We start from the raw sequence: 25848 nt of genomic DNA, 5'->3' as shown, positions 1-25848 counted from the left end.
CGATGACCGCAGATAATTCAAAAGGTGCTCAATAACCTTCTCCGGATTTAATTCTATTTAAATTAATTAATTGATTGATTGATTGATTATTACTGATGTCATTTGTTACAAGGGAGATACTTTAGTTTATTTGTTGAAGATTTACCACCTCTTTCAGCCCCCGAAGCTATATAAGATGCGGATCTAAAGCTTAAAGTTGAGACGAAATCACCATAATGCGTTCGATACTTTCCCCACCGGACCTTCACAGCCCACATAGTGACATCTATTAGCGTCAGGCAGATAGCCCATTTAGCGACATCTGTTAGCGTCAGGTAGGCAAGTGAGAGCCCACGTTGCGGCATCTATTAGCGTCAGGCAAGTAAGTGATAGCTCACGTAGCGACACCTATTATCGTGCATTTTAGTATTAGGAATTATCATGAAGCACTGAGACATTCGCTATTTATTTCTAATGAATTTTCATTTTGCCCATTGTCTTTCTACAACCAGCATTACAAATCTATTAAGCAATGCTTCACAACACTTTAGGATAACGTGACGCACTGACTGACTTATTTTCCTTTTAATAATTAGAATATAGTTTCCAGTATTATTTTATTTATTTATTTATTTATTTGTATTTATTTATATGTATTTTGGTCACTCAGCGAAGGGGATGCTTTCGGAGCTTTCATGGAAGAAACGCTCCCAGGAATTCTTTCATTAGAAAATAGATTTTCGAAGGACTGTAGTACATAGTAGCTTCTAATAATTTTGCGGCAAGATTTCTAATAATAGCAGAGTACATATGATGCTGCTGCTGATAGTTATTTTAAAAATTCTGAACTGCTAAAAAACTAGCAAATCAACAAAGACACCCTCTTCAGAATAATTTAATAATATATTAGTGTTTACTTAAAAACTTTAAACCTGATTGAGGTTTAATGGGGACGTCAGTATTGAAGCTATTTGTCCCAGTCACTTGATTGATTGATTAAGGTTTAATGGGGTCATCAGCATTAAAGCTATTTGTTCCAGTTACTCTATTGATTGATTGAGGTTTAATGGGGACGTCAGGATTGAAGGTATTTGTCCGAGACACTTGATTGATTGAGATTTAATGTGGACATCAGGGATTGAAGCTTTTTGGCTCAGACACTTGATTGATTCAGGTTTAATGGGGACGTTAGCATTGAAGCTTTTTGTCCCAGTCACTTGATTGATTGATTGAGTTTAATGGGGACATCAGCATCGAGGCTATTTGTTCCCAGTCACGATCAACATGACTGCTCAAAAATGGATTGCCGAAAGTAAAAGTGCCGCGAAGCGTATAAAAGCAAGTACCTACACGCTCAACAATATCAATATCATTACCGATATACGGTCACAGGTAAGCAGTAGTGTGTGATTCTCTCTGTGATATCTGTATTCAGGACATTTGATAAGAATGTGCCAAATACTCAGTGGAACAACAAATTTTCTCACAATACGGGCGACTGAGTGTAAATACATACCGTAGCTGTCGAGAAATTTGAGATTTTTTGTAAGAAAAAATTGCTGTGCTATAAGCACGCCACCTATTAACTGATACTGAAGGCATACCGTTAAGAAACTGTCCATTATGACGCTAGTAAGACGAAAGTACACCGTATGGTTGAGTTATAGCCTAAAATTATGAATAAACTCTTTAATTTTTATTACCTGTAATATTGTCCAAAGGTCAACTTTAATAAATGAGACTTAACCCTCTTAGGATTTTTGGTAATTTATGTTACCATGGCGTAGAATCGTCTTTGACCTCTTATTTAGGTTCTATAATAGCTATTTAAGCCAGTTTTTTTTTTAATTAGCCAAGTCAAGGATGGACCAAGGAACACTTCAGATGCATTTTGGAACCGGATGGTCTACTTGGTGGCGCCAAGTTGGAGCGGAGGAGTATGACCTTTTATTTTTCCTTAAGGCAAATTTTAAAAAAAATTCACGCCTTTAGTTTTCAAGATATCAGACTGAAATTTTGCATATGGATTTGCGTACCTGTGGATATTCCCCAAATTTTTGAGATCCTCACGTGAAACCGGGGTCGGACCCGAGGGGCGCAAGTATTCAGAGGGAGTGATGTTTGCAGAAAAAATTCCGGTTTTTCTCACTTTTTCCGTGTCAGGTGTACGATACGGACATGTGAGTGGTACCATTAGAAATGAGTTATTATACTGAAGAAAATGGCATTTGAACCATGACTTTAGGTCAAATAATAATGACGCAGTGCATTTTTGAAGTTTTATTTATATATTTGTGTGTACATCTATGAAAAAATCAGTGACCTTTAGACTTTCAAAAATTTCTCCCGACCTCAGTTTTCAAGGTACAACAATGAAAATTTGTACACGTATTATGTACACAACAACTTTTTTTTTTTTAATCATCCCTACCTGAACCCAGGCCCGGGCCAGAGAGGCACAAAAATTATTTTTTTCGAAAACTCCCGATTTTTCTCGTTTTTGGTGTACAATACAGACAAGCAAGTCGTACCATCGGAAAGTATGCTCTATCCTGAAAAAAAGCGAGGTACGAACCATAATCCTACGATAAATAGTAAAAAAAAAAAAAAAAAAAAAAAAAAAAAAAACCAGTAGCTGCTTGAGTGAAAGTCTAAAATTTATCTCAAAAAGTGAAAATTCTAAAACGGTTAAGGGCAAATTTTGATGCGTAGTTTTCGAGAAGTAAAAAAAATAATTTTTCTTGTGCTGAAAATTGTGCGTTAGTTGCCAAAATTAATTCTCCTATTATTATTTATTAATAGTACATGTAAAGAAATAAATAGTGATAATACATATTTCTAACAGGATTAGGATTAGGATTTAGATTTCTGGGCTTTCGGCATTTATGGTCGTGCTAGCCCGTCACTAGGATTAGGATTAGGGTTTAGATTTCTGGACTTTCGGCATTTATGGTCGTGCTAGCCCGTCACTAGGATTAGGATTAGAAATTAGATTTCTGGGCTTTCGGCATTTATGGTCGTGCTAGCCCGTCACTAGGATTAGGATTAGGGTTTAGATTTCTGGACTTTCGGCATTTATGGTCGTGCTAGCCCGTCACTAGGATTAGGATTTAGATTTCTGGGCTTTCGGCATTTATGATCGTGCTAGCCCGTCACGTACGAAGGATGACTTCCCTCGGCGATTACACTATTCGAGGAAAGGGGAAGGAAGGAAGCGGCCTCTGGGACCTGTATGTTAGGTACCATCCCGACATCTCCTTTGTATGAAGACCAGGAAAATCTCACTGAAGATGGGTCGCCTGAGAAAGCTTTTACACTTTGTTGACTGTGTGTCCGCCACTGAGAATTGAACTCGGGGATGGCTAACACCAAAGACGAGAGTTTAGCGACCACGTTACACAAGGCCAGCATATTTCTAACAGATTCTCATACTACTTGTCATGGGAAGAAGATTAATTTACTGAAAAAATACTCTGAAAGATTTACATACGAGGGACAGTCATAACTTTCTCGGAATTTCGTTTTAACTATTTATTACCACAATATAGGTACACATTCACTTAATCGCCTTCCAAATAGTTTCCGAAATTTCTTTGGAACTTTATTACCACAATATAGGTACACATTCACTTAATCGCCTTCCAAATAGTTTCCGAAATTTCTTTGTAACTATTTATTATCACAATATAGGTACACATTCACTTAATCGCTTTCCAAATAGTTTCCTTGAGAACAAACACACACACACACAGACTTGTTACACTGCTTCTGCCATTGCTGGAAACGACGCTGAAAGTCCTGTTTTGGCATTCGCGTTGGTTTGGATGTCTTCTACGGTAGCAGAACGGTTTCAGACCCTTTTTGATCTTGGGTAAGATCTAGAAATGCTCCTCTACCAGCCTCCCTATTCACCGGATTTAGCACCAGCGGATTTCTGGCTGTTCCCCAAGATCAAAAAGGGCCTCAAAGATAACAATTTTGCCACCGTAGAAGACATCCAAAACCAACGCGACGTCTGAACTGCAGAACATGCCAAAATAGGACTTTCAGCGTTGTTTCCAACAATGGCAGAAGCAGTGGAACAAGTGTGTGTGTGTGCTCTCAAGGAAACTATTTGGAAGGCGATTAAGTGAATGTGTACCTATATTGTGGTAATAAATAGTTACAAAGAAATTTCGGAAACTATTTGGAAGGCGATTAAGTGAATGTGTACCTATATTGTGGTAATAAATAGTTACAAAGAAATTTCGGAAACTATTTGGAAGGCGATTAAGTGAATGTGTACCTATATTGTGGTAATAAATAGTTACAAAGAAATTTCGGAAACTATTTGGAAGGCGATTAAGTGAATGTGTACCTATATTGTGGTAATAAATAGTTACAAAGAAATTTCGGAAACTATTTGGAAGGCGATTAAGTGAATGTGTACCTATATTGTGGTAATAAATAGTTACAAAGAAATTTCGGAAACTATTTGGAAGGCGATTAAGTGAATGTGTACCTATATTGTGGTAATAAATAGTTACAAAGAAATTTCGGAAACTATTTGGAAGGCGATTAAGTGAATGTGTACCTATATTGTGGTAATAAATAGTTACAAAGAAATTTCGGAAACTATTTGGAAGGCGATTAAGTGAATGTGTACCTATATTGTGGTAATTAATAGTTACAAAGAAATTTCGGAAACTATTTGGAAGGCGATTAAGTGAATGTGTACCTATATTGTGGTAATAAATAGTTACAAAGAAATTTCGGAAACTATTTGGAAGGCGATTAAGTGAATGTGTACCTATATTGTGGTAATTAATAGTTACAAAGAAATTTCGGAAACTATTTGGAAGGCGATTAAGTGAATGTGTACCTATATTGTGGTAATAAATAGTTACAAAGAAATTTCGGAAACTATTTGGAAGGCGATTAAGTGAATGTGTACCTATATTGTGGTAATAAATAGTTACAAAGAAATTTCGGAAACTATTTGGAAGGCGATTAAGTGAATGTGTACCTATATTGTGGTAATAAATAGTTACAAAGAAATTTCGGAAACTATTTGGAAGGCGATTAAGTGAATGTGTACCTATATTGTGGTAATAAATAGTTACAAAGAAATTTCGGAAACTATTTGGAAGGCGATTAAGTGAATGTGTACCTATATTGTGGTAATAAATAGTTACAAAGAAATTTCGGAAACTATTTGGAAGGCGATTAAGTGAATGTGTACCTATATTGTGGTAATAAATAGTTACAAAGAAATTTCGGAAACTATTTGGAAGGCGATTAAGTGAATGTGTACCTATATTGTGGTAATAAATAGTTACAAAGAAATTTCGGAAACAATTTGGAAGGCGATTAAGTGAATGTGTACCTATATTGTGGTAATAAATAGTTACAAAGAAATTTCGGAAACTATTTGGAAGGCGATTAAGTGAATGTGTACCTATATTGTGGTAATAAATAGTTACAAAGAAATTTCGGAAACTATTTGGAAGGCGATTAAGTGAATGTGTACCTATATTGTAGTAATAAATAGTTACAAAGAAATTTCGGAAACTTTTTGAATGCCCCTCGTATATAATTAATTTACACATGACAATTGCTGTGTTAATTAATTAACTGACTGTTACAAAAAAAAAAAAAGAAAAGACATGTGATCTGTAATTCAAATGACTCAGCTGAAAAAAAAATTTAAAAAAACAAATATTATTATTTCCCGTTCCTGTCCTATTTGCTGAGGCAAGACTCCAACTTCACACATTGCTAACGTAAGCTTCCTTTCGAATCAACAGCAAAATGTGAATTCTGCTTAACTAACCTTTAACTGGCTCTATTTTTTTGTGGAAACAGCAAGACTACAAAATAAGGTCATTATAGACCAGTAAACTCAGAAGAAAATGTGCTGCTGAGTTTTATTAAGCAATAGTGTTGACTGTTATGTTTTTGTTCTTATATAATATTTTTGTTGTGTTATTAAATCAACTAAAAAAAATAGTAAACAACCGTATTTAGGACAAAATATTATGTCAATATTTACTACATAAGCAGAGTGCAATGCTGAATATTGGTTGCATGAGGTCAGTGGCGTATTTACAATTTTGTTTCGGGAGGGGCTTTGCTAACTTTCGGGGGGGCTTTGCCTGGAAATGTGAAAATTCTGCAAGATATTTCACTTACTTTACTGTACTAAGAAAGATTTCGGGGGGCTTAAGCCCGGAAGCCACCCCCTAAATACGCCACTGGATGAGGTTAAGATGTGCTATGGTTTAATGGTCAGAGTACCAGTGGCGGATCTAGAAGATAAAAATTGGGGGGGGGCAGACAGAACAGAGATTATGATAGATATATCATGAGTTTACTATGAACTTTCAAAAAATATGTAAATAATAGCTTAAATTATTTTCGTCACTCAAAAAATTGGGGGCCCTAGGTTCCACGGCCCCGGGCTAGATTCGCCACTGCATAGTACTCACCGCAAGTCTGAGAGATTCTGGGTCTGGTGGAAGGGGTCCGAATTTGATCCCCAGCCAAGTAAATTTGTGATGGACACCATCGTGTCTATGAGTTTCCTCCCGCATTCTCATTCCACCAATTCTTCCATCATCATTCACTTACCTTAATCGCAGTCTCCCTTAGCCTAAAGGGCATAATTGTGGGACGTTAAACTGAAAGATTTCATTTTATTTCTTAATAATTGTGAACAAGATGCTTACTAATGATGGAGAGGGTCACGAGCTTCGTGAGCTGTAATCCGCAAGCAGTCATACCCACTAGGATTAGAAATAGGTGTTAGGCTTCTGAGCTTTCGGTATCTCTGGTAATGTTAACCTGTCATCATATATGGGGAATGACGCCCCAGGCGACTAAGTGACCTGGCAGAATTATGTTAGGTATCATCCCGGCATTTGCCTGGTGTGAATAAGGAAAAACCTCACTCAGAATGGCTGTCCTGAAAAAGCCTTTACACTTTTTCGACCGAGTGTCTCCACCGGGAATCAAACCCAGGACCGGCAATCATACACGTGATACTAGACTCGGTGACGACGGAACATTATCATACACGTGGCTGTAATGTACGAGACTGTTAATATAATATTAATAAATACGATTTTCTTTTCTCTCTCTCTGTGTGTGTTCTTACTAAATATATAATTTTCTTATAGTTTTGTGTACGTTTGTGTATGTCAAAGTATTGCACTGAATGAAAACTGCAAGTTTATCAGTATATAAAAGCTGAGAATTAGAGAAAAGTAGAGGAACTTTTATTAAATGAGAGATTGGTTAAATTTAACCAAGCGAACTTATAAGCCTTGTCATGTAGAATATAAGAAATGCCACTAAGCTCAAACAGTCCTTTTGTTATATAGTCTGTGTTCAAAGCCATCGTATTATATCTCAGTATTGGAGGACTAATAAACACGAAATTATATATTTAAAATAGTCAAGACATTTTACTTTGATTAATACGTTCGCTGCGTTACAAGTCATGGGTAGCTCGTGCGATATATCATTTCTGTGCGGTGCCGTTTTATGCATTGTATTACCTCTGTGCGTTTGTGATATTCTCGTTTGTACAGATTTTTAACATTACTAGCATCCATGTGCTACACTAGTCACCGGTGAAGAGCCCTGCTTTGGCGTCATGTAGCTTCAGATTATGTCAAGATCACTGAAGTGTGAATTTGAAATATCGCGTCGTCATCTGCGGAAAGAAGCTCGAAGTAAGATCTGTGCACGAGTCACTGGTGACTCGTATAGCACTGAGATCCAAACGCGAACGTGTTAAGAAATGTCACATCAGGAGTCTATCAAATGAATATTCGAGCTCGAATACTGATTATTACAAGCCACTTTAAAATTCTGCATTAATGCTGTAGAAATTATATTTTGGCTGTTTTTGGCTCTATCTGGGTGACACTAGACGTGAAAAGAAAGACCCATACCCAAGTGATACGGATAGAAGTTGGAGCTTAAATGAACCAGGTGACCCCGTATGTTGTCACTGGTACAGTCTGCAGCAAAAAACCTGCAATATGAGCATGTAAGTTTATTGTGAAATGACGAAGGCGTTTGCTCAAAAATAAGTGTGCAGGGGAGGACGCAGAGGTTTTTTTCTGGCGTGATTCGTGCCACTTAAACATTATGTTGATTTCTGCTCTGTTAGGCGTAGTTTTACAATAAACTTGCATGCTCATGTTGCAGGTATTTTGCTGCGGACTGTACATACCCTTAAAAAGTAATCCTATAGTGAAACATTTAGGTATTAGAAAAGTGTATTTATCAGACACAACAACACCTCTACAAGTACGTGAACCATAATAGCTTATAAATCTACACCATCCATATACGCCCCTTAACTATTACAACTAATCAGGTAACGCTTCATTTTGAAACCATCACCCTTTATGTCCAGACACCAATGAAGAACTAACACTCCCACCTGTCAATAAACTTTTGAAGCAGATGCAAAAACACAAATACGATGTGTACCAATTAAAAACACCTGCATGTGAGTTGTCCTTTTCTTTAAGTGTTAGATGATTGGCTGTAAATTATTAGGGGCGTATATGAGTGTTCTAACTCTCTATATAGGCAATTATTATGCTTCATGCATTTTAGAAACATTCTTGTGTATCATGAAGAAATACTATAGTATCGAAGTGTTACAGTTTTTCTTTAAGACTCTTCGTTAAGGTCGCCGTTATTTTTTCTGTTCTTTCTTTTTCTATTTTCTTTCCTATCTTTCTTTTTTAAAGCACAAAACGATATTAAATAAAATACTAACCGTTTTCAGACCCTTTTCTTATGGATCGGAAAATTGCACGTGAAGCCCATCATGTAATATCTAATTAACTAAAAACTTACTGTATGGCCTGTGGAAATCGGAGGTTCCTCATTTACAAAAACTCTCCATTGACTTTTGTCCTTAGCCAACTGGATTCAGTTTCTACTTTGTATTGTATTCCTATTTCTGCGAGATCCATCTTAATATTGTCCTTCCATCTGCACTTAGGTCTTCCTAATGGTTGTTTTCCGATTGGATTTCCAGTAAAAACTTTGAAAGCGTTCGTACTTTCTTCCATTCTGGCTACATGACCTGCCCATCTGTACCGCCTAGACTTGATGACCCTAACAATGTTTGGTAATTTGGTTTGTAAGTTATACGTAAAGAAATTCTCTGAGTAGGCCTACGTTCTAGTAACCAAGTAAAAGTGAAGTGTACTAACAATACTAAGAAAATAGTGTCAAACTGGTGGAGGGCTTACATCTGATGTAAGAAAAGAGTCTGTGGTTCGATCCCAAGAAAGTCAGTCCTGTGAGACATTATCCTTAAATATTGTACCGGACTCTAATTGAGCTCTCTGGAGGCGTGATAACTTCGGTGGGGAATGACCTACTTATGAAGGTTGATCTGTGACATGATGGTTTGTGCACCTGTCAAATGTACCGGGTTCAAGCTCCGGTGGGTAAGCTATTAGCGTACGCGTCTTTGATGTTGGAGTTCCGCTGGAATCGATTCCCAGCGGGAGCTCATGTGGTTCGCATTCCACATTAAGCTGTAGGTCCACGTCTGCTCAAAACTACGCTAAAATCAAATCAAATCAAATCAAATCAAATCAAATCAAATCAAATCAAATCAAATCAATGAATCAACAACCGAGCTCACGTTACTAGTAATTCTAGCTCTTCATAATCAGAATGTTGCATAAGGAGATAAACTCCCCTGGCTGAGGTTAGCCTACGCGCGTCTGGCGTGGGAGACTCGAGTTCGATTCCCGGTGATAGCTTACGTGGTTTAGATTCGACGTTAAGTAGGTCCAAGTCTCATATAACCTCGCTGCTGAAAGAGACGCTAACCTAAAAATCAAATCAAATCATAAGGACGTAACAACAACAACAACAAACTCTTACTCAAGCAATAATAATATCAGTCATAATAATAATTTAACTCCCTACACGGTCCGTGATAACTCAGTGGTAGAGCGTTCACCTCTGGTGCTAGGGGTCTCGGGTTCAAACCCTGCTCCCGCCAAGTGAACTTTGTGCTGGACAAACACCGTGTGCGTGGGTTTTCTCGGGGTTCTCCCGTTTCCTCCCACTTTCTTCATTCCACCATTTCGTTCATTACTCATTATCCCCGTCTCCTTTAGCCTAACCGGCATAACCGTGGGACGTAAAACTCAAAATTTCATTTCATTTCATTTCATTCACGGTCTGTGATAATATTTATGTCTTGATAAAAATGACTCCAAGATCGTAAATCATTTCTGCTATAATCAATTGAGTCATAAAGCATTCCTACGTCCCGCCAAGGAAACGAATTAACATGTGATGTTATTTGTAACTGATTATAAACATCAACAAATGCCAACGTATTTATTTCAGCGATAACGGAGCTGTTTATAATTACTCTTACGTTTTGCTTAGAATTTTGTTAACACAAGCAGAAATACAGTAATAAGATATCTTGGGGTTGTTTTCAAGTCAGTCAACGTTTGGAGCATATACTTTTTATGTTGGTTTGTAAGTTGTCTGGATTGGAGTTCATCGTAACCTTTAACACCGAGGCTATATCAGACGTAGACCTAATGTTTAAGGCGGAATCCGAACCACCGTAATGCGTTCAATTCTTTCAAGTATCTTTCACCGGGAAATGATCCCAAACCTCGTGCATCAAAATCTCTTCGACTACTCACCGGGCATGGTTATATTTTTATGTTACAAGCATAATAAAGATAATAAAAAGATAAAGTTCTGGAAAATAGTTAAAATAATCAATATAATAATAATAATAATAATAATAATAATAATAATAATAATAATAATAATAATAATAATAATATAAGTAATAAACAAAACAATGAACTTTATTAGAGACAGTGCAAAGCATCACCCTTAGAAAATTCAATTTTGCCCGATAGACGTCAACTGCTGGAGAATCTTTGTTGCCATCTAACGGCGCGATGTGTAACTTCTAGAATTCTAGAGTTATACACCGTTGTTTCAATAGGATAAAATAAGATATGGACAGCCACCGTTAGACGTAAAGATTTTAACGAATTGACTGCATTTATGTACTAGGCCGAAATAATTGTAGCAATAAAAGCTACATAACCCTTTTATTATAGGCAACCCACATTGCTCTGCTATTCTGCGGGTTGCATAAAACCTAGGAGATGCTATAGAATTTAAACGGGATATTGATAGCCACCGTTACCCGTCAAGATGTTAACAGATTGACGGCATTAACAAACTTGGCTGACAAGGGAACCTTCCGAAAATGATAGTTGCAGCGAAAGATGCGACCTATGCCAATTGGAAGAACTGTAACAGAGATGAATATTCCCAAAAAATTAGTTGCCCATAGCAATAGGCTCAAGAAATATAAGGGATGGAAGTTCAGGAAACAGCAAGGTTGGACAAGGGGGGGGGAAGTGCAAATTCCACAAAAAAGGGGGACATGGCAAAATACAATGCTGACAAGTGATGTATAGAAAGGGAATTGCAACAATAGGGAACAAATGAAGGCCACCAGTGGGATTAACAGTGTTTCCAACTGCAATGAAAAGTGCATGGTTTGCAAAGAGCACTATATGAAGTGAGTGCAATATTCAGTGTCAACCTGTCATGTAGAACATAAGATATGACGTGTATAATCAGTGGTACAATCTAACAAAAGAAAATAGAAAAACAGAAGTACGAAAAATACTTCTTGGGAAGGCCCTAATATTCGGAAGAGTTGACAAAAAGTCTTTGGTCTTCTGAGGTAATGTTCCTTTGCCTTCTGCCACTTGCACATACATTGGTGACAAGAGAGTTCCATCAGCAGAGATGACAGGCATTATTATATACGGATGTGATGAAGACGTTATGACAAAATAAACCTAACTGATGTTGTGCAACTTGTTGATGCTTGCACAGCGAACAAAGACACCAACTTGCTCTACGAGCATGTACCATCGGGAGTGAATTTCAAGGTTGAGCTGATACCTCCTAGGTCTGATACAACCACTTGATCTTTATGTTTTTAGACCATACAATAACTTTGTGTGCTACGTTACAGAGCTTGTGTTATCAGATACCCACTTTAACATTTGGTCCCGCGAGAATTTTCTGAAACTTCAGGTCTTAACCCATTACCTGTTTACGGCATGTTTATTCAAGCCTTTGATTATGTTTGTTTCTACAGGTGTGGATATGTGATAGAAAGACCACCGAAGATTCCGACACCTCTAGAGTACTGTTTCCAGACATTCACAGGCGATCATTGTACCATATGTGACGGATTGGCAGTATTCCGCTGTGCTCACTGCAAATGTATCTTCTGTTTGGACTATTGTCTCATCGAACAATTGCAAGTACAATGTTGACAAGCATGCACTAATGATGCGAAGGCTAATGCCTGTTGCCGGAATTTTCCTTTTGTGAAGCGAGTGGCCTAACTATATTAGAATTGTCTGGATTTTCATGGCCAGTGTTGCCAACTTTGGAACTCGTTTTTCTTTTCGGTTTCCTGCATAGTTGGTGCTTTCTTGTTTTGTTCATTCTAATATGCACAGCTTGCGATCAAATGTGGCACATTATGGCCAACTCCATCTTTTCCGTATTTTTCGTACTTCTGTTTTTCTATTTTCTTTTGTTAGATTGTACCACTGATTATACCCGTCATATCTTATGTTCTACATGAAAGGTTGACACTCAATATTGCACTCACTTCATATAGTGCTCTTTGCAAACCATGTACTTTTCATTGCAGTTGGAAACACTGTTAATCCCACTGGTGGCCTTCATTTGTTCCCTATTGTGGCAAGTCTCTTTCTATACATCACTTGTAAGCATTGTATTTTGCCATGTCCCCCTTTTTTGTGGAATTTGCACTTTCCCCCCTTGTCCAACCTTGCTGTTTCCTGAACTTCCATCCCTTATATTTCTTGAACCTATTGCTATGGGCAACTAATTTTTTGGGAATGTTCATCTCTGTTACAGCTCTTTCAATTGGCATAGGTCACATCTTTCACTGCAACTATCATTTTCGGAAGGTTCCCTTGTGAGATAATTTGCAATAATAAAAGCTACGTATATTTTTATTGTAGGCAACCGACCTTTCTTTGTTACGGTGCAGGTTGCATAGAATCTAGGAATCATGACATAGATTAAACGGGATATGGGAAGCCATCGTTACCCTTGAAGATGTTAACGGATTGGAGGAAAGCATACGCCATACATTCCCATATACGCCCCACTGCTTCCTTGTTTGGTACAGATGTGGTTTAATCACTTTAACCACTCTAATTTTTTTTCTGGATGCAGGACAAAAATAACATTCAACCTATTCGTTGAGCTTCACACCTATTTTGATGTGTCGCTCTTTGATTATGCAGCTGGTTGAAGGCTGCGGCGGAACGATTAATTTATCCAATTCAATAGCTACTATCATAGGGCACTTTATATCATAGCTACTATCATAAGGTAAATTCCGACATTTCATGGAATATTATAATGTACTGTATTTTGGGTGTATCCGTTCCTTCTGAGATAGGCGTATTAACATTTACCAAGAGAAGGTCGAAAGATCGTACTGATATTATATAATACCTGCATCGTGACTTGGCAGGAATATTGCATTTGGCATTCAACTCAAACCTTTTATTCCAGTGTTCTGCAAGTGCCTTATGGGTAGCAGCTCCTAAATTACATAAATACTAAATCCATTAGCACAACACAATTACAATTACTTAACTTTTAACTTTGCATATAGGAACCTAATTATAAATTCAAGTAAATAAACTAACTCGATGGAATATCATAGATAAATGCTTACAAAATTATCTGATGTCAAGTACGATTATCTAACATCATCTAAAACTATCCCAGCATTTCTAAGATGCTTTTCGGAAGCAAAGAAAACAATAGGAAACGGAAACCATTGCTCACACAAATCTAATGGACTCTATGAAAAGAAGTTTGAGCCAAGAACTACTGCTAGGAATAAAATATTTTTTTTTTTTTTTTTTTTTTTTTTGAGACTGCAAATTTTTAAATGCATGTGTGCTAGCATTGCGTTTGCGTTTTAGAGCCTTAATGAATCAAATTTCTCTAAGAGTGTTATTTGTTTAATCCCACCGTTATCCTAACTTCCTGTCAACGTTTAATCCATGCTGTAACCTCTCACTGTTACTGATGATATCGCAGCGTTATCCTCACTTCGCGTCAACGTTTAATGCATGGTGTAACCTCTCACTGTTATTCATGATATTGCAGCGTTATCTTCACTTCATGTCAACTTTTAATCCATGGTGTAACTTATCACTGTTATTAATGATATCGCAGCGTTATCCTCATTTAGTGTCAATGTTTAATCCATGGCGTAACCTCTCACTGTTATTCATGATATTGCAGTGTTGTCTTCACTTCATATCAGCATTTAATCCATGGTGTAATCTCTCACTGTTATTCATGATATTGCAGCGTTACCTTCACTTCATGTCAACGTTTAATCCATGGTGTAATCTCTCACTGTTATTGATGATATTGCAGCGTTATCCTCACTTTATGTCAACGTTTAATCCATGGTGTACAGTATTCTCTCTCTGTTATTGATGATCACGTTGAATGTATGCACTATAAACATGCAGGAACAATTTTCTATATACAGTAAAATGTCGCTGTACCGAACACCAGTATAACAAAAGGTTTTGAATGGCAAAATTATTTTTTAAACTTCAACCCTTTTCTTTATTTAATGGTATTAAAATATTTCAATTTAACAAATTTCGAACTTTCAGTATAACAAATAAGAATTTTAGTCTTTTTGCCTATATTGAACTATATTTGCAAAATTTAATCGAAATTGATCCTCTTTTATAAATATAAATATTTTTTCTTATTTTATTATTGAGATGATATGGAAGCCATTTTTCATAATGTAAGCGACACTTCAAGCAAACTAGCGAGCTTAAAAGCAACCAATGAGCGTTATTTCAGTAAACAATCTTTATCTTCTAATGCAAGAAATTAGGAACTAAGTCGTATAGATTAGGAACCAATATAGATTCTGTCTCATTATAGAAATATTAAAAAGCAGCAGAAAAATGCACATTCCTAGCAGGGACTGAACAGTTTAAATACCGTGGAGACGTTTGAATTGTGTAACTTGAAGAGTTTCTGAGAACTCCACACTTTCTGAACATGTTACCCCTAATCCGCCGCAACCCGTAACACTGCAATGTGAAGAAAGTTTGATTGTATAACTTGAAAGGTTTCTGAAAATTCCATACTTTCTAAATATGTGAACTCCCCCCCCCCCAATCCGCCGCAACCTGTAATATTGTGGAGAATTTTTTGTTACCTAACTTGAATATTTTCTGAGAATTCTATACTTTCTGAATCGCCAGAACATATGATTCACCCCCAATCCGCCGTCGAGTCAAAAATCGAAATAACTGCTTCGTACGCGATTAGCTCAAATGCGGTTCTGTCTGTGGCCAAATTTTGGTAGCTCTGAGTGACTCCTTTCTATGGATTTACAATGAGGTTTTATAATTATTAAGAAATGTGTTTTAATTATTTTATTTTAACATAACTTCAATGAATAGATGAATAGATGCTGAGCGACTACACATTATCTGCTACACTCATCATCATCTGCAACACACATCATCATCATCTGCTACACTCATCACCTGCTACATATCATCACTGTTACTCACTATCATCTGCTACTCTGACACGCCTTCATTGTTTAATTATGCATTTTGTAGTTTTTGTCTGTAAATTTATGTTAGTACTGTAGATCCTAGTATTACTCTTTTGAACAACTTTTCAGAACTATTAAATATACTGTATCTACATCTTTATAATCCTTACTGATTTTATTGTCTGTAGCACAAATTTTCCATGTAGGTGACATACCTATGCAGTGCATTTGTACAATCCGCGGCAAAAAACCTGCAACATGAGCATATAAGTTTATTGTGAAATGACGAAGTGTTTTGCTCCAAAATAAGTGTGAACGGGAGGAGGCCGAGGTTTATCCTGGCGTGATTCGTTCCACTTAAAAGTTATGTTGATTGCCTGTGCTGTTAGGCGTAGTTTCACGATAAACTTACATCCTCATGTTGCAGGTTTTTTGCCGCGGATTGTACATGTCTATATTGGTATTTTAGTTACTGGTGGATTTAGAAGGTAAGAATGGGTGGCAACCAGAACCCAGTCTATAGTAGATAGAATCATGACTTTACTATAAACTTTCAAAAATATATAAATAATAGCTTAAAATGTTTGTTACTCAGAAAACTGGGGAACATAGTACCCCGCCCGCGGGGTAGATCCGCCACTGATTTTAGTGCATTTTTTAAAACGTAAATATCTGATCTACTCCTCTAATCATACCTGTTACATTCTATTAACCACTACACGCATTAAAACCAATAGTTGGAAGTAAAACTTGAAGAGGCATGATTCGCACCTACCTCACCCTGTCATTACAGTAATTAAAACGAAACAAAATAGTTTTGAGCGAGAATTAACTAGGAAATAAATGGGTAGACATAGCAAACAAGACCATTGGAGAAACCACTTTAGTGAAAGCACTTATGGGCCATTCCTTTCTTTGGTGATCCATAGAGGGATTTTGCGCTCGTGAAGAGCCCAGCCGCAACCATGAGAGCCATGTGGAACGCGTTTTAACTCAAACTGAACCGCGGACGGATTTACAAAAGCCAAAACGACATTTGAAGACAGAAATGTTACGAAAGAAAAAGGCCTATTCGAACCAAAACAACAACAACAACAACAACAAAACAGGAGCAGAAAGCAAAAAAGGAACAGTTATGTGTGTGTCTAACTTGTGTCTTGCGTCCGAAGTTTGCCATCTAATAAATGGGCTGATAACAGCTTGGCTTTGTTCCGCTCACTATTATTAAGATGACAATGAAAATGGTGGTTTGTTTATGAGAAAAGAGATATGGAAGGCTCGTATATTGGTAGAAACGAAAGAGAAAGAGAGAGAGAGAGAGAGAGAGAGAGAGACAAAAGAAACAAGCGAAATAAAAGAGAACAACAACAAACAAAAGAAAAGTGTTGGTATTTGTAATAGTTCACACGCTGCTGGACCCTTTCCAACGTTTAGAGAGCAGACGTGTAACCATATTTTTGTGATGTGTTGGCTTTGTCGTTGAATGTAACCCTCTCACATACTGAAACATGCATGCAAAACCCCATAATAAACCTAACATTAGTATTGTGCGCTGCATTGTACATACAGCGCCAACATTGATAGTATATGTATGAAGAAGTAGCCAAAATATTCAACTATTCTGTCTGTTCTTTCTAGCAAAAATGTCTATACAAGTTACGAGGGGAAGTACTTACAGAACAACGTGAATCAAAGTAGAATGAAACGAAATTCAAAGAACAAATTATATTTTAAAGAGTTTATATACATTGGGAAGCATTTGAAACGTGGTGTTGGTGCAGAATGCTGCGCATATCATGGACCGAAAGGAAAAGGAATGAAGACGTACTAAAAGAAGCTGATGAAGGAAGACAGATCATGAAGATAATGGGAAAAATAAGAAACAGCAAGCTTGGCCATCTTATTCGGTACTCCGATTGGATCACTGTGTTGATACAAGGAAAGGCGGAAAGAAAACCAAGAAGAGGAAGACAAAAGATAGAATATCTAGATGCACTTACGCAGTGGTGCCCACCCCCCCCCTCATGTCCATGACGCACCCCCCTCAATTGTCTATCCGTAGGTGTTCTTCCATGAAAAAAAAAACTTTTCGATTAATTTTTACACCCCCTCAAACATATTTATATAGATTTTTACCCCCCAAATATTTCAATGACGCAGTTTGCGTCATAGCCCCCCTTGTGGGCACCCCTGCACTTACGAAGAAGAGGCCTTATCAAAGTGTAAAACAGCTCTCCCAAGGAAGCTAAAACTTCTAAAAATGTCCATGTTGCCCACCAACCTATGGTTGAAATGAGAAAGAAGAAGATATACAGTGGGAACTCGATAACTCAAAGCCGAAGGGAATAGATAAAAATTCGAGTTATCAAGTTTTTTTTTTGAGTAATCAAGGTTCGTGTTATCGAGATGGCCTCAACAAAAATTTGAGATACCGAAGTTCCGCGTACCTCATGAAAAGTAACTATACATTTTCTATAACTCGAAGTTTTATTCCTTCAACATCTATAACTCGAAGTTTTATTCATTCAACCTCTATAACTCGAAGTTTTATTCATTCAACCTCTATAACTCGAAGTTTTATTCATTCAACCTCTATAACTCAAAGTTTTATTCATTCAACCTCTATAACTCGAAGTTTTATTCATTCAACCTCTATAACTCGAAGTGTTATTCCTTCAACCTCTATAACTCGAAGTTTTATTCCTTCAACCTCTATAACTCGAAGTTTTATTCATTCAACCTCTATAACTTGAAGTTCTGAAAATTGCTTAAATTAAATAACTAGTAAAAATAAAATTCTAGACACGAGTAAAGCACAATTACAGTACACATTAGCAACAATGACTGGACTGGCAACAATGACAAATACGTAAAAGCATAGAGCTATAGCTTCGAGTTATCGAGGTCACATCAAGTGAAATTCGACTTATAGAGGTAAATTTTGACTCTTAGAGGTTTGCAGATACGAAAATTCGAGTTATCGAGGTTTTTAAATATGACTATGAAACCCTTAAAATTCGACTTATGGAGGTTGTAGTCTTAAAATATTCGACTTACAGAGGTCATTGTAACATTGAGTGTTATCAAGAGTTCAAGGAAATGTGAAAAAAAAAATTCGAGTTATGGAGGCCCAACTGTATTACCAACACAACTATATATAGTCTATTTATCTTGTGTGTCAGTGAGACATACAAATGTTCAGAACTATGTGATGGGAGCCAGGATGCAGAGAGTCAGTAGTTAGGAAGCTAGTTCGTTTATGGAGGTGGTATCATTGGCACAAATCTGTCTTCAACATTGGGGGGAGGGGTAAGGCTCCCTGCTTTATTTTTAAAGCGATATTCAAAATATTTATGAAGTTGAAAAACAATATTATGGAGGATCTGGGAAGCAGAGTTGTCTTCAATATTGGGAGATGGGCAGATTTTAGGCTTATTCTGGAAGTGGAAAGATGTGACTCATATTACGGTAGAATCAGATTTCTGAGGTGAACCTGTTGTATATCAGGCGATGTAGATGAAGTAACAGTCGAACACAAATAATCACATTTCTCCCTAAAATAAATAAATAAATAAATAAAAATAAAAAAAATCAATTCGAATTATTGGGGGGACAGTCCCCCCCTAGTTCCAAGACTGAGGGGAACATGTCTCCCTCATCCCCCCGGGATTTGTGCCAATGGGTGGTATTTAAACCGGAAGTGTTTGAAATCATCCATTTCTGATTTTAACGTCGGTTTTCTACAATCAATAAAACGTCCAATTTCATCTTTAACTCTCTAACAGTGAGTGACAGATAACTGATACAACTTACGATTTGAAAATGAAATGAAATCTTTCCGTTTAACGTCCCACAATTATACCCATTAGACCAAGGAATTCGCGATGATTAAGAGCCTGACTAACTAAAAGTAATTAGGGATGGGCAAAACCGGTTTCTAGAAAAACCGAAAACCGACATTTCGGTTTTCTCCAAAACCGGTTTGGGTTTTCTCCAAAAACCAGTTCGGTTTCCTCGAAAATCGGTTCGGTTCTCACAAACTGGTTTCGGTGAAAACCTATGGAAATCACATAAAACTCTTTCTGTGGAATTGAATCGGTGACCGAAACACTATTCTGGTCAGAAATAGAACCAATTTTGGAAAAAAATCGGAACTGGTTTTGAAGAAACTGAAACCGGATCCGGTGAAAAACGGAACCGGTTTCGGAGAAAACCGATAGGCCTAACTGGTTTTAGTGCCCACCACTAAAAATAATACAAAATTTACTATTTTTCTTTTGGTTGTTTTTCATAAATGAAAGGAAATAATGAAATACAACTTACCACAATCATCGATAATGTTATTCTACAACAGAAAATATGAACCTCAAGAATTTTCAGTGTTGCTATCCATAGAAATTACAGTGTTGCCAGAATAACATTTCCCCCCAAAATGTAAGTTAAGACAGCGACTAAAGGAACGAACTCAACTTCATTTGATTGAGTATTATGTTGTTTTGGCACCCTGTGAACTACTTTTTAATTAATAGATGTATTTAGTTTGTAATAAACAAAATAGTTTTAACAAACAGTTATTAAAATTAAATAATAATGTTATTTGAAAAGAAGTTCTCAGGATACCAAGACAACATGATACGTAATCAAATGCAGTTGAGTTTGTTCCCCTAGTCACTGCCTTAACTTAGATTTTGAGAGGAATTATATTCTGGCAACACTGTAATTTCTATAGATGGCAACACTGAAAATTCTTGAGGTTCATATTTTCTGTTGTAGAATTACATTGTCTATGATTGTGGTAAGTTGCATGTCATTATCTCCTTTCACTTATGAAAAACAATCAAAAGAAAAATGGAAAAAAATGTATTATTTTTAGTGTCAGTCAGTCTCTCAAAGCAAGTGAATGAACGATTATGGAAGAATTGGTGGAATGTAAATGTGGGAGTAAAGGGAAAACCCCGAGACAACTCACGGACACGATGTTGTCCACCACAAATTTACTTGGCCGTGAATTTAACCAGTGACCCCACGCATTAGAGGTAAGCGCTCTACCACTGCACCATCGTGCCCTCCAATATACAATTTCTGATTTCAATATTGAGCTACACAGCTACAAATACGAGCAGAGACAGAGAGAAGCATTTTTTTTTTTTGGAATAGATTCAGCGTTCTAAGACTATGTATCATCTCCAATCTTAACCCAGCAACCATTTCCTGTTTTAACGTTGATCGCTCTAGAGTTAAAAACTGTGATAGATAGCGAAAAGTTAGTTTCTGCAATCAATTAAGCATCCCAAGAATATTGTAAAATTATCTCGATAAGGTAGTAATAGAGCAACTTAGCGGTTTTCTCCCACAACCTTCCTATTATAAAATTTCTATTATATACAAATATAACATACAAAGTAATTATAAGTGTGGTCCTAAGATGAATACAAATTTTTATATATAGTTTGGGTAAATAGGTGTCCCTAGGTCCAGGCAATCAAGGGAAAGATTTCCACAGAGCTCCAGGTAAGCTAAGTGGAAGTGGTTTAGGAAATTTCAGTGTTCTAGGCAAGCAAAGAGAGGTTGGTAACTTACAGAGCTCCAAGCAAGCTAAGCGGGCAAGGAAATCACAGAACTTCAGGCAAGCTAAGAGAGGTATTGAATTCCCACAGAGCTCCAGGCAAGCTTAGCGGCCAGGGAAACCACAGAGCTTCAGGCAAGCTAAGAGGTTTGTTTAGGTTAGATATGTCAGAGCTCCAGGCAAGCTACAACAAGTGATTTACTATCCGAAACTGATGTTGATGAAGGTCTTACAGCGTGTTTGATACCCTATTCTGGACAGCGGTGAAACTAGCGTTCCTCTTCTACCACATGACCTGATGATTCCTGCCGTCTGCTTCTTGTAGTATGTTGTAGTAGGAAAACACACGGTTTTGTTTATAAATAAGTACGTGTTGGTGTTTACAAATATAGACCTCTTGTAAGATATTACAATATATTTCATCTCCACTGTAATATTTCTACTAAAACTGAAAATGTTATAAATCTACTACCTCTTCCGGGTCCAATATTTTTTGAGAAAACGTCACACCAATCAAACCAAATTCTTCACGTGGTGTACAAGTGACACCGCTGTATGTTTTATTTCTAAAGACTACTTTCATCCTCGTGTATTGAAAGTCTCCATCGCGAGAAATTTGAATTGATGTAGTTCAATGTTAAAATAATAATAATAATAATAATAATAATAATAATAATAATAATAATAATAATAATAATAATAATAATAATAATAATAACGAGTATTGAATAAATAGAGGAGGCTTGCAATGTCAGCAATGGCAAAACTCAACTGGCACTTATCAAAGAGTTACATATAGAAGTGATCGGCTTTGAACTCTTTAAACACAATACAACTGTTCCAATTAGTAATAATGCAAATGCTTCCAGAGATAATTGGAGAAGCTTTTGTGTGAAATGCAGAGCCAAGTATTCAGAAAAATATGGAGGCTAAAATTTGTATCAAATGAAAATCAAGTACTACAAGGAATAAGGAATCAAGTATTTCTCGACTTCTCAGGAGGTGACATTTTACCATCAACACTTCTGATCCTAAGCTCAAACAGAACTTGGATACTGATGTAATGCTAGAACTTTTGGGAAGTATGTGTTCTATTTTTTTTTAATAGCGTAAACCCAGGTACCGAAACGTTCGTTTTTTCCCCTTAAATTTAAGGTGAGTATATGGTGGTCTATAAACATATAAGGTGGGTATATACCATATACTCCCGTGCATATGCGAAAAGACTAGAGTTTAGCTCGGTAATATTGTACTTGTATAAATGCCATCCACCAACATTAATAAATGTTGCATTCATCTTGAAATTTAAAACTTTACAGCCATGTATTTCGTATGTGTACCTTCTTTTTCAACTACTTGATACACATATTTTACAAATGCACTAAACTGACAGGAAACTGGGATTTTCTCTATATTCTCAGGAACGAAAGTGTTAAAAACATTCCTCTCTAAGAACTTGTCACACTGAAAGATCGCTTTCTTTTCATAAATGACTGACAGGCGAAAACATTAGAATAATTCAGTAACTATTTAGTTTGTTTGTGTTAGTTTGCAATCAATCATTTTTTTAAACATAAATATACCCACAATCCTATGTATTACTTTGTTCTGAATACAAACCAATTTTTAGTACTGTAACTCATTTACTTGAACATGCTTGCTTACAGTAACACATATTAATAACGTTGCTAAATAAAATGTAGAATAGGATTATTGCATATTTACCTCTTTACTGCATATTTTAGTACATACTTATCTTTTCATTACATATTTTAACGCATATTTACCTCTTTATTGCATATTTTCCTCTTTACTGCATAGTTTAGTTCATATTTAACCCTTTACTGCATATTTTAGCGCATATTTACATCTACTGCATATTCTAGCGCATACTTCATATTTATATCCTCACAAATTTTAGCGCATAGTTGCAAGCATATTTAGACGTTTTAGTAAGTGCATATAAATCCGAAATCTACTTATCTGATAGTACTCCTATGTCCAGGAACTCTTATAATCTTAGTAAAACTGTACGAAACAGAAGCATAATTTTACTAAACCACAAAATGGAACTGCAAAGTAGGAACCCATGGGGATTGTGGAAACATAGTAGAAATGCAACGGTAACTCTTTTTAGAACCCACTGGAAACAAATGCTGCCAAAAGTACTGTCGGAAGTAGGTTATGCTTCATCTATACATTTCATGAGTATTAAAGTCGTTGGTAAGGACCGGTTGAACGTGTATCTTGCAGTCCATACTTAACAGCTTTTGACTTTTGTCTGAAAAGCCAATTGATTGCTATGGCAAATACTGAGAAAATTTAAGGCATAATTCATCTTAAAGTTAATTCACCCATAGTATGCCATGTCCATGTCGTACCCCGTCCGTGCCGTGGTCCACAAAGTTTCTTTTAAGGCTATGACATTGAAAATTCATTGGGTTATCCTTTTTAAGAGGCCTAAGCATTGCAAAATTAAAATACCGCTAATTTTACAGTAATTATATGATATCTTCAAATAGATAAAAGATAATCGAAAAGTGGAACAAGAGCGAACTAGACAATACTATTTCACATGAGGTATCGTTATCACGAGTTAACTAGTAGCTTTCCGTCCGCAGCCATTTAGAAACGCGAAAATAAATGCCGATTTTCTAAATGGCTGAAAATCGAAAGCAGATAAGTGAGTCGTGATAATGGTATCTCATGTAAAATAATACTGTCTCGAGAGCTCTTGTTCCACTTTTCGATTATCTTTTATCTATTTGAAGATATTACATAATTACTGTAAAATTAGCGGTATTTTAATTTCGCCGTGATGGAGCCTCTTAATTCACACATGACATACTGTGCACGTGCCATTCTCACTCATTGCCCCGACAAACCGCGTTGAAAAGAAACCAGCTCGGTCGTGGCTCGTCGGCCGCGATCTTTCGGTTTTCTTCGGAACACACGAAGCGACTCGAAGTTTACCAGAATCAAGAGAAATGGTGTAGAATAGAAAGCGGCAAGGCACGGCATGGTATGGTATGGTATGGTACAAGTGAAAAATTGCGGCCGTGGTACGGACGGGCATGGCAGAAGATTAGCATGCATGGCACACTGAGTGTGAATTAACCTTTTGAGAACCATCCTATCGTGCTGCTTTTAATCACTCCAGTCATTCTTCGTTATCATTAGACACAAACTGGAAGGCCTTCAGCTTGGCATAACAATCAACAGCAACCATATTTTGAATGCTTTTATAAATTTGTACCGTTAAGCATCTAAACAAGGACTAAGTTACATTTATAACATAAATCTACCGAAAATAAGAAAGCTATCAAATAACTTACCTTTGCTTTGGATACCTTTTTGGTCAATGTAGGAAGCGGATTGACTGAGCGCCCGGCTGAAGTGTTCATCAACGACTGACGATACGTCACCGGAATAGTGAGTGAACACCACACAGTTCGCAGACACATATTGTGCTCCTTTATGTTCCGGATCGCCGTTGTCCGAATCTTTGTCCGTCACACATTCTCCCGCCGACGCTGGCGTTGTAGATCGGGAGGTGTAAGGAACAGTTTCTGGCACTTGTAGTTTGTACTTCTGCAAAATAAGACCAATTTTATACAATTAATATTTTAGCCGTATTATGGTTCGGAGAAAATAGAACATTGATATGTGGAGGAAATACATAATTCTACAACACAATAGGCGTGTAAAGATGAGATATCCATCCATCGATAAATCTCCTTACGCTGAACAAAATGACAGGGTCTATTGATGAAATGTAAATCCAAATATATAGTTTACAGAAAATCGAGAAAAATTTGTTGTAAACTTAGGAAATGATTAGAGGGGTGTTTGAAAACAACACCGACAACGTTTAGGAGGTGATTCCTGACACCAAGATAAGACCAAAAGTGTGGACCAACCTGTATGCGCAAATACTTCCTTTCAGAGTTATAGGCTGCCGAAAACATTAAAAAAATGAACTTTAAAGGTCCACAGCTCCAATACTATATGATCTACCGCAGTTGGATCAAGACTTCACTTAAGAACTAGTACGCATCCTATCTAAATATCCATGTTTCAGAATCCTGTGGTACTTCCACAACAATTTTTATGGAAGGAGCTTCGCTATGGGCATATAATTTGAAGTACTCAGCAATTATCTCTATAAAAACGTTGCTGATGTATCGGAGGATTTTAAAACATGGATATTTGGATAGGGCACATACTAGTTTCTAAGTGAAATCTTGACCCAACTACGGTAGTTCCCATGATATTGGAGCTATGGACTTATAAATTTCATTTTTTTTTATGTTTTCGGCAGCCTATAACGCCGAAATAACGGATTTCTGCACCTGGGTTGGTCTATACTTGCGATCCTATCTTGGTGTCAGGAATTACCCCCAAACGTTAGGAATAGGAATTTTAGGAGTGAGATTTCTGGGCTTTCGGCATCTAAGGCCATTTAGCCCTTCACGATGACATCCCTCGGCGAGCGCACAATCCGTGGAAAGAGAAGAAAGAAAGGATTGGGGAAGGAAGAAAGCGGCCTGGAACCTATATGTTAGGTACCATCCCGGCATTTGCCTGGTGTAAATGAGGAAACCCAGGAAAA

At 36.9% G+C, this 25848-nt stretch overlaps 1 protein-coding gene across 1 annotated transcript in view; it reads right to left on the bottom strand.

The window, feature by feature from the left end:
• LOC145686725 (transcription cofactor vestigial-like protein 2) overlaps nucleotides 1-25848 on the bottom strand; it is a 245806-nt gene that overhangs the window by 138300 nt on the left and 81658 nt on the right. The window contains exon 2 of the mRNA XM_081760334.1: nucleotides 24572-24827. Within this exon, the coding sequence (XP_081616460.1) occupies nucleotides 24572-24827 (256 nt within the window). The remainder of the gene's footprint in view (nucleotides 1-24571; nucleotides 24828-25848) is intronic.

Source organism: Thermobia domestica, chromosome 5, assembly GCF_964235325.1.
Source record: "Thermobia domestica chromosome 5, izTheDome1.hap1.1, whole genome shotgun sequence".
Classification (NCBI taxonomy): domain Eukaryota; kingdom Metazoa; phylum Arthropoda; class Insecta; order Zygentoma; family Lepismatidae; genus Thermobia; species Thermobia domestica.
The sequence above is the reverse complement of the archived record's forward strand: the minus strand, read 5'-3'. Positions and strand labels throughout refer to the sequence as shown.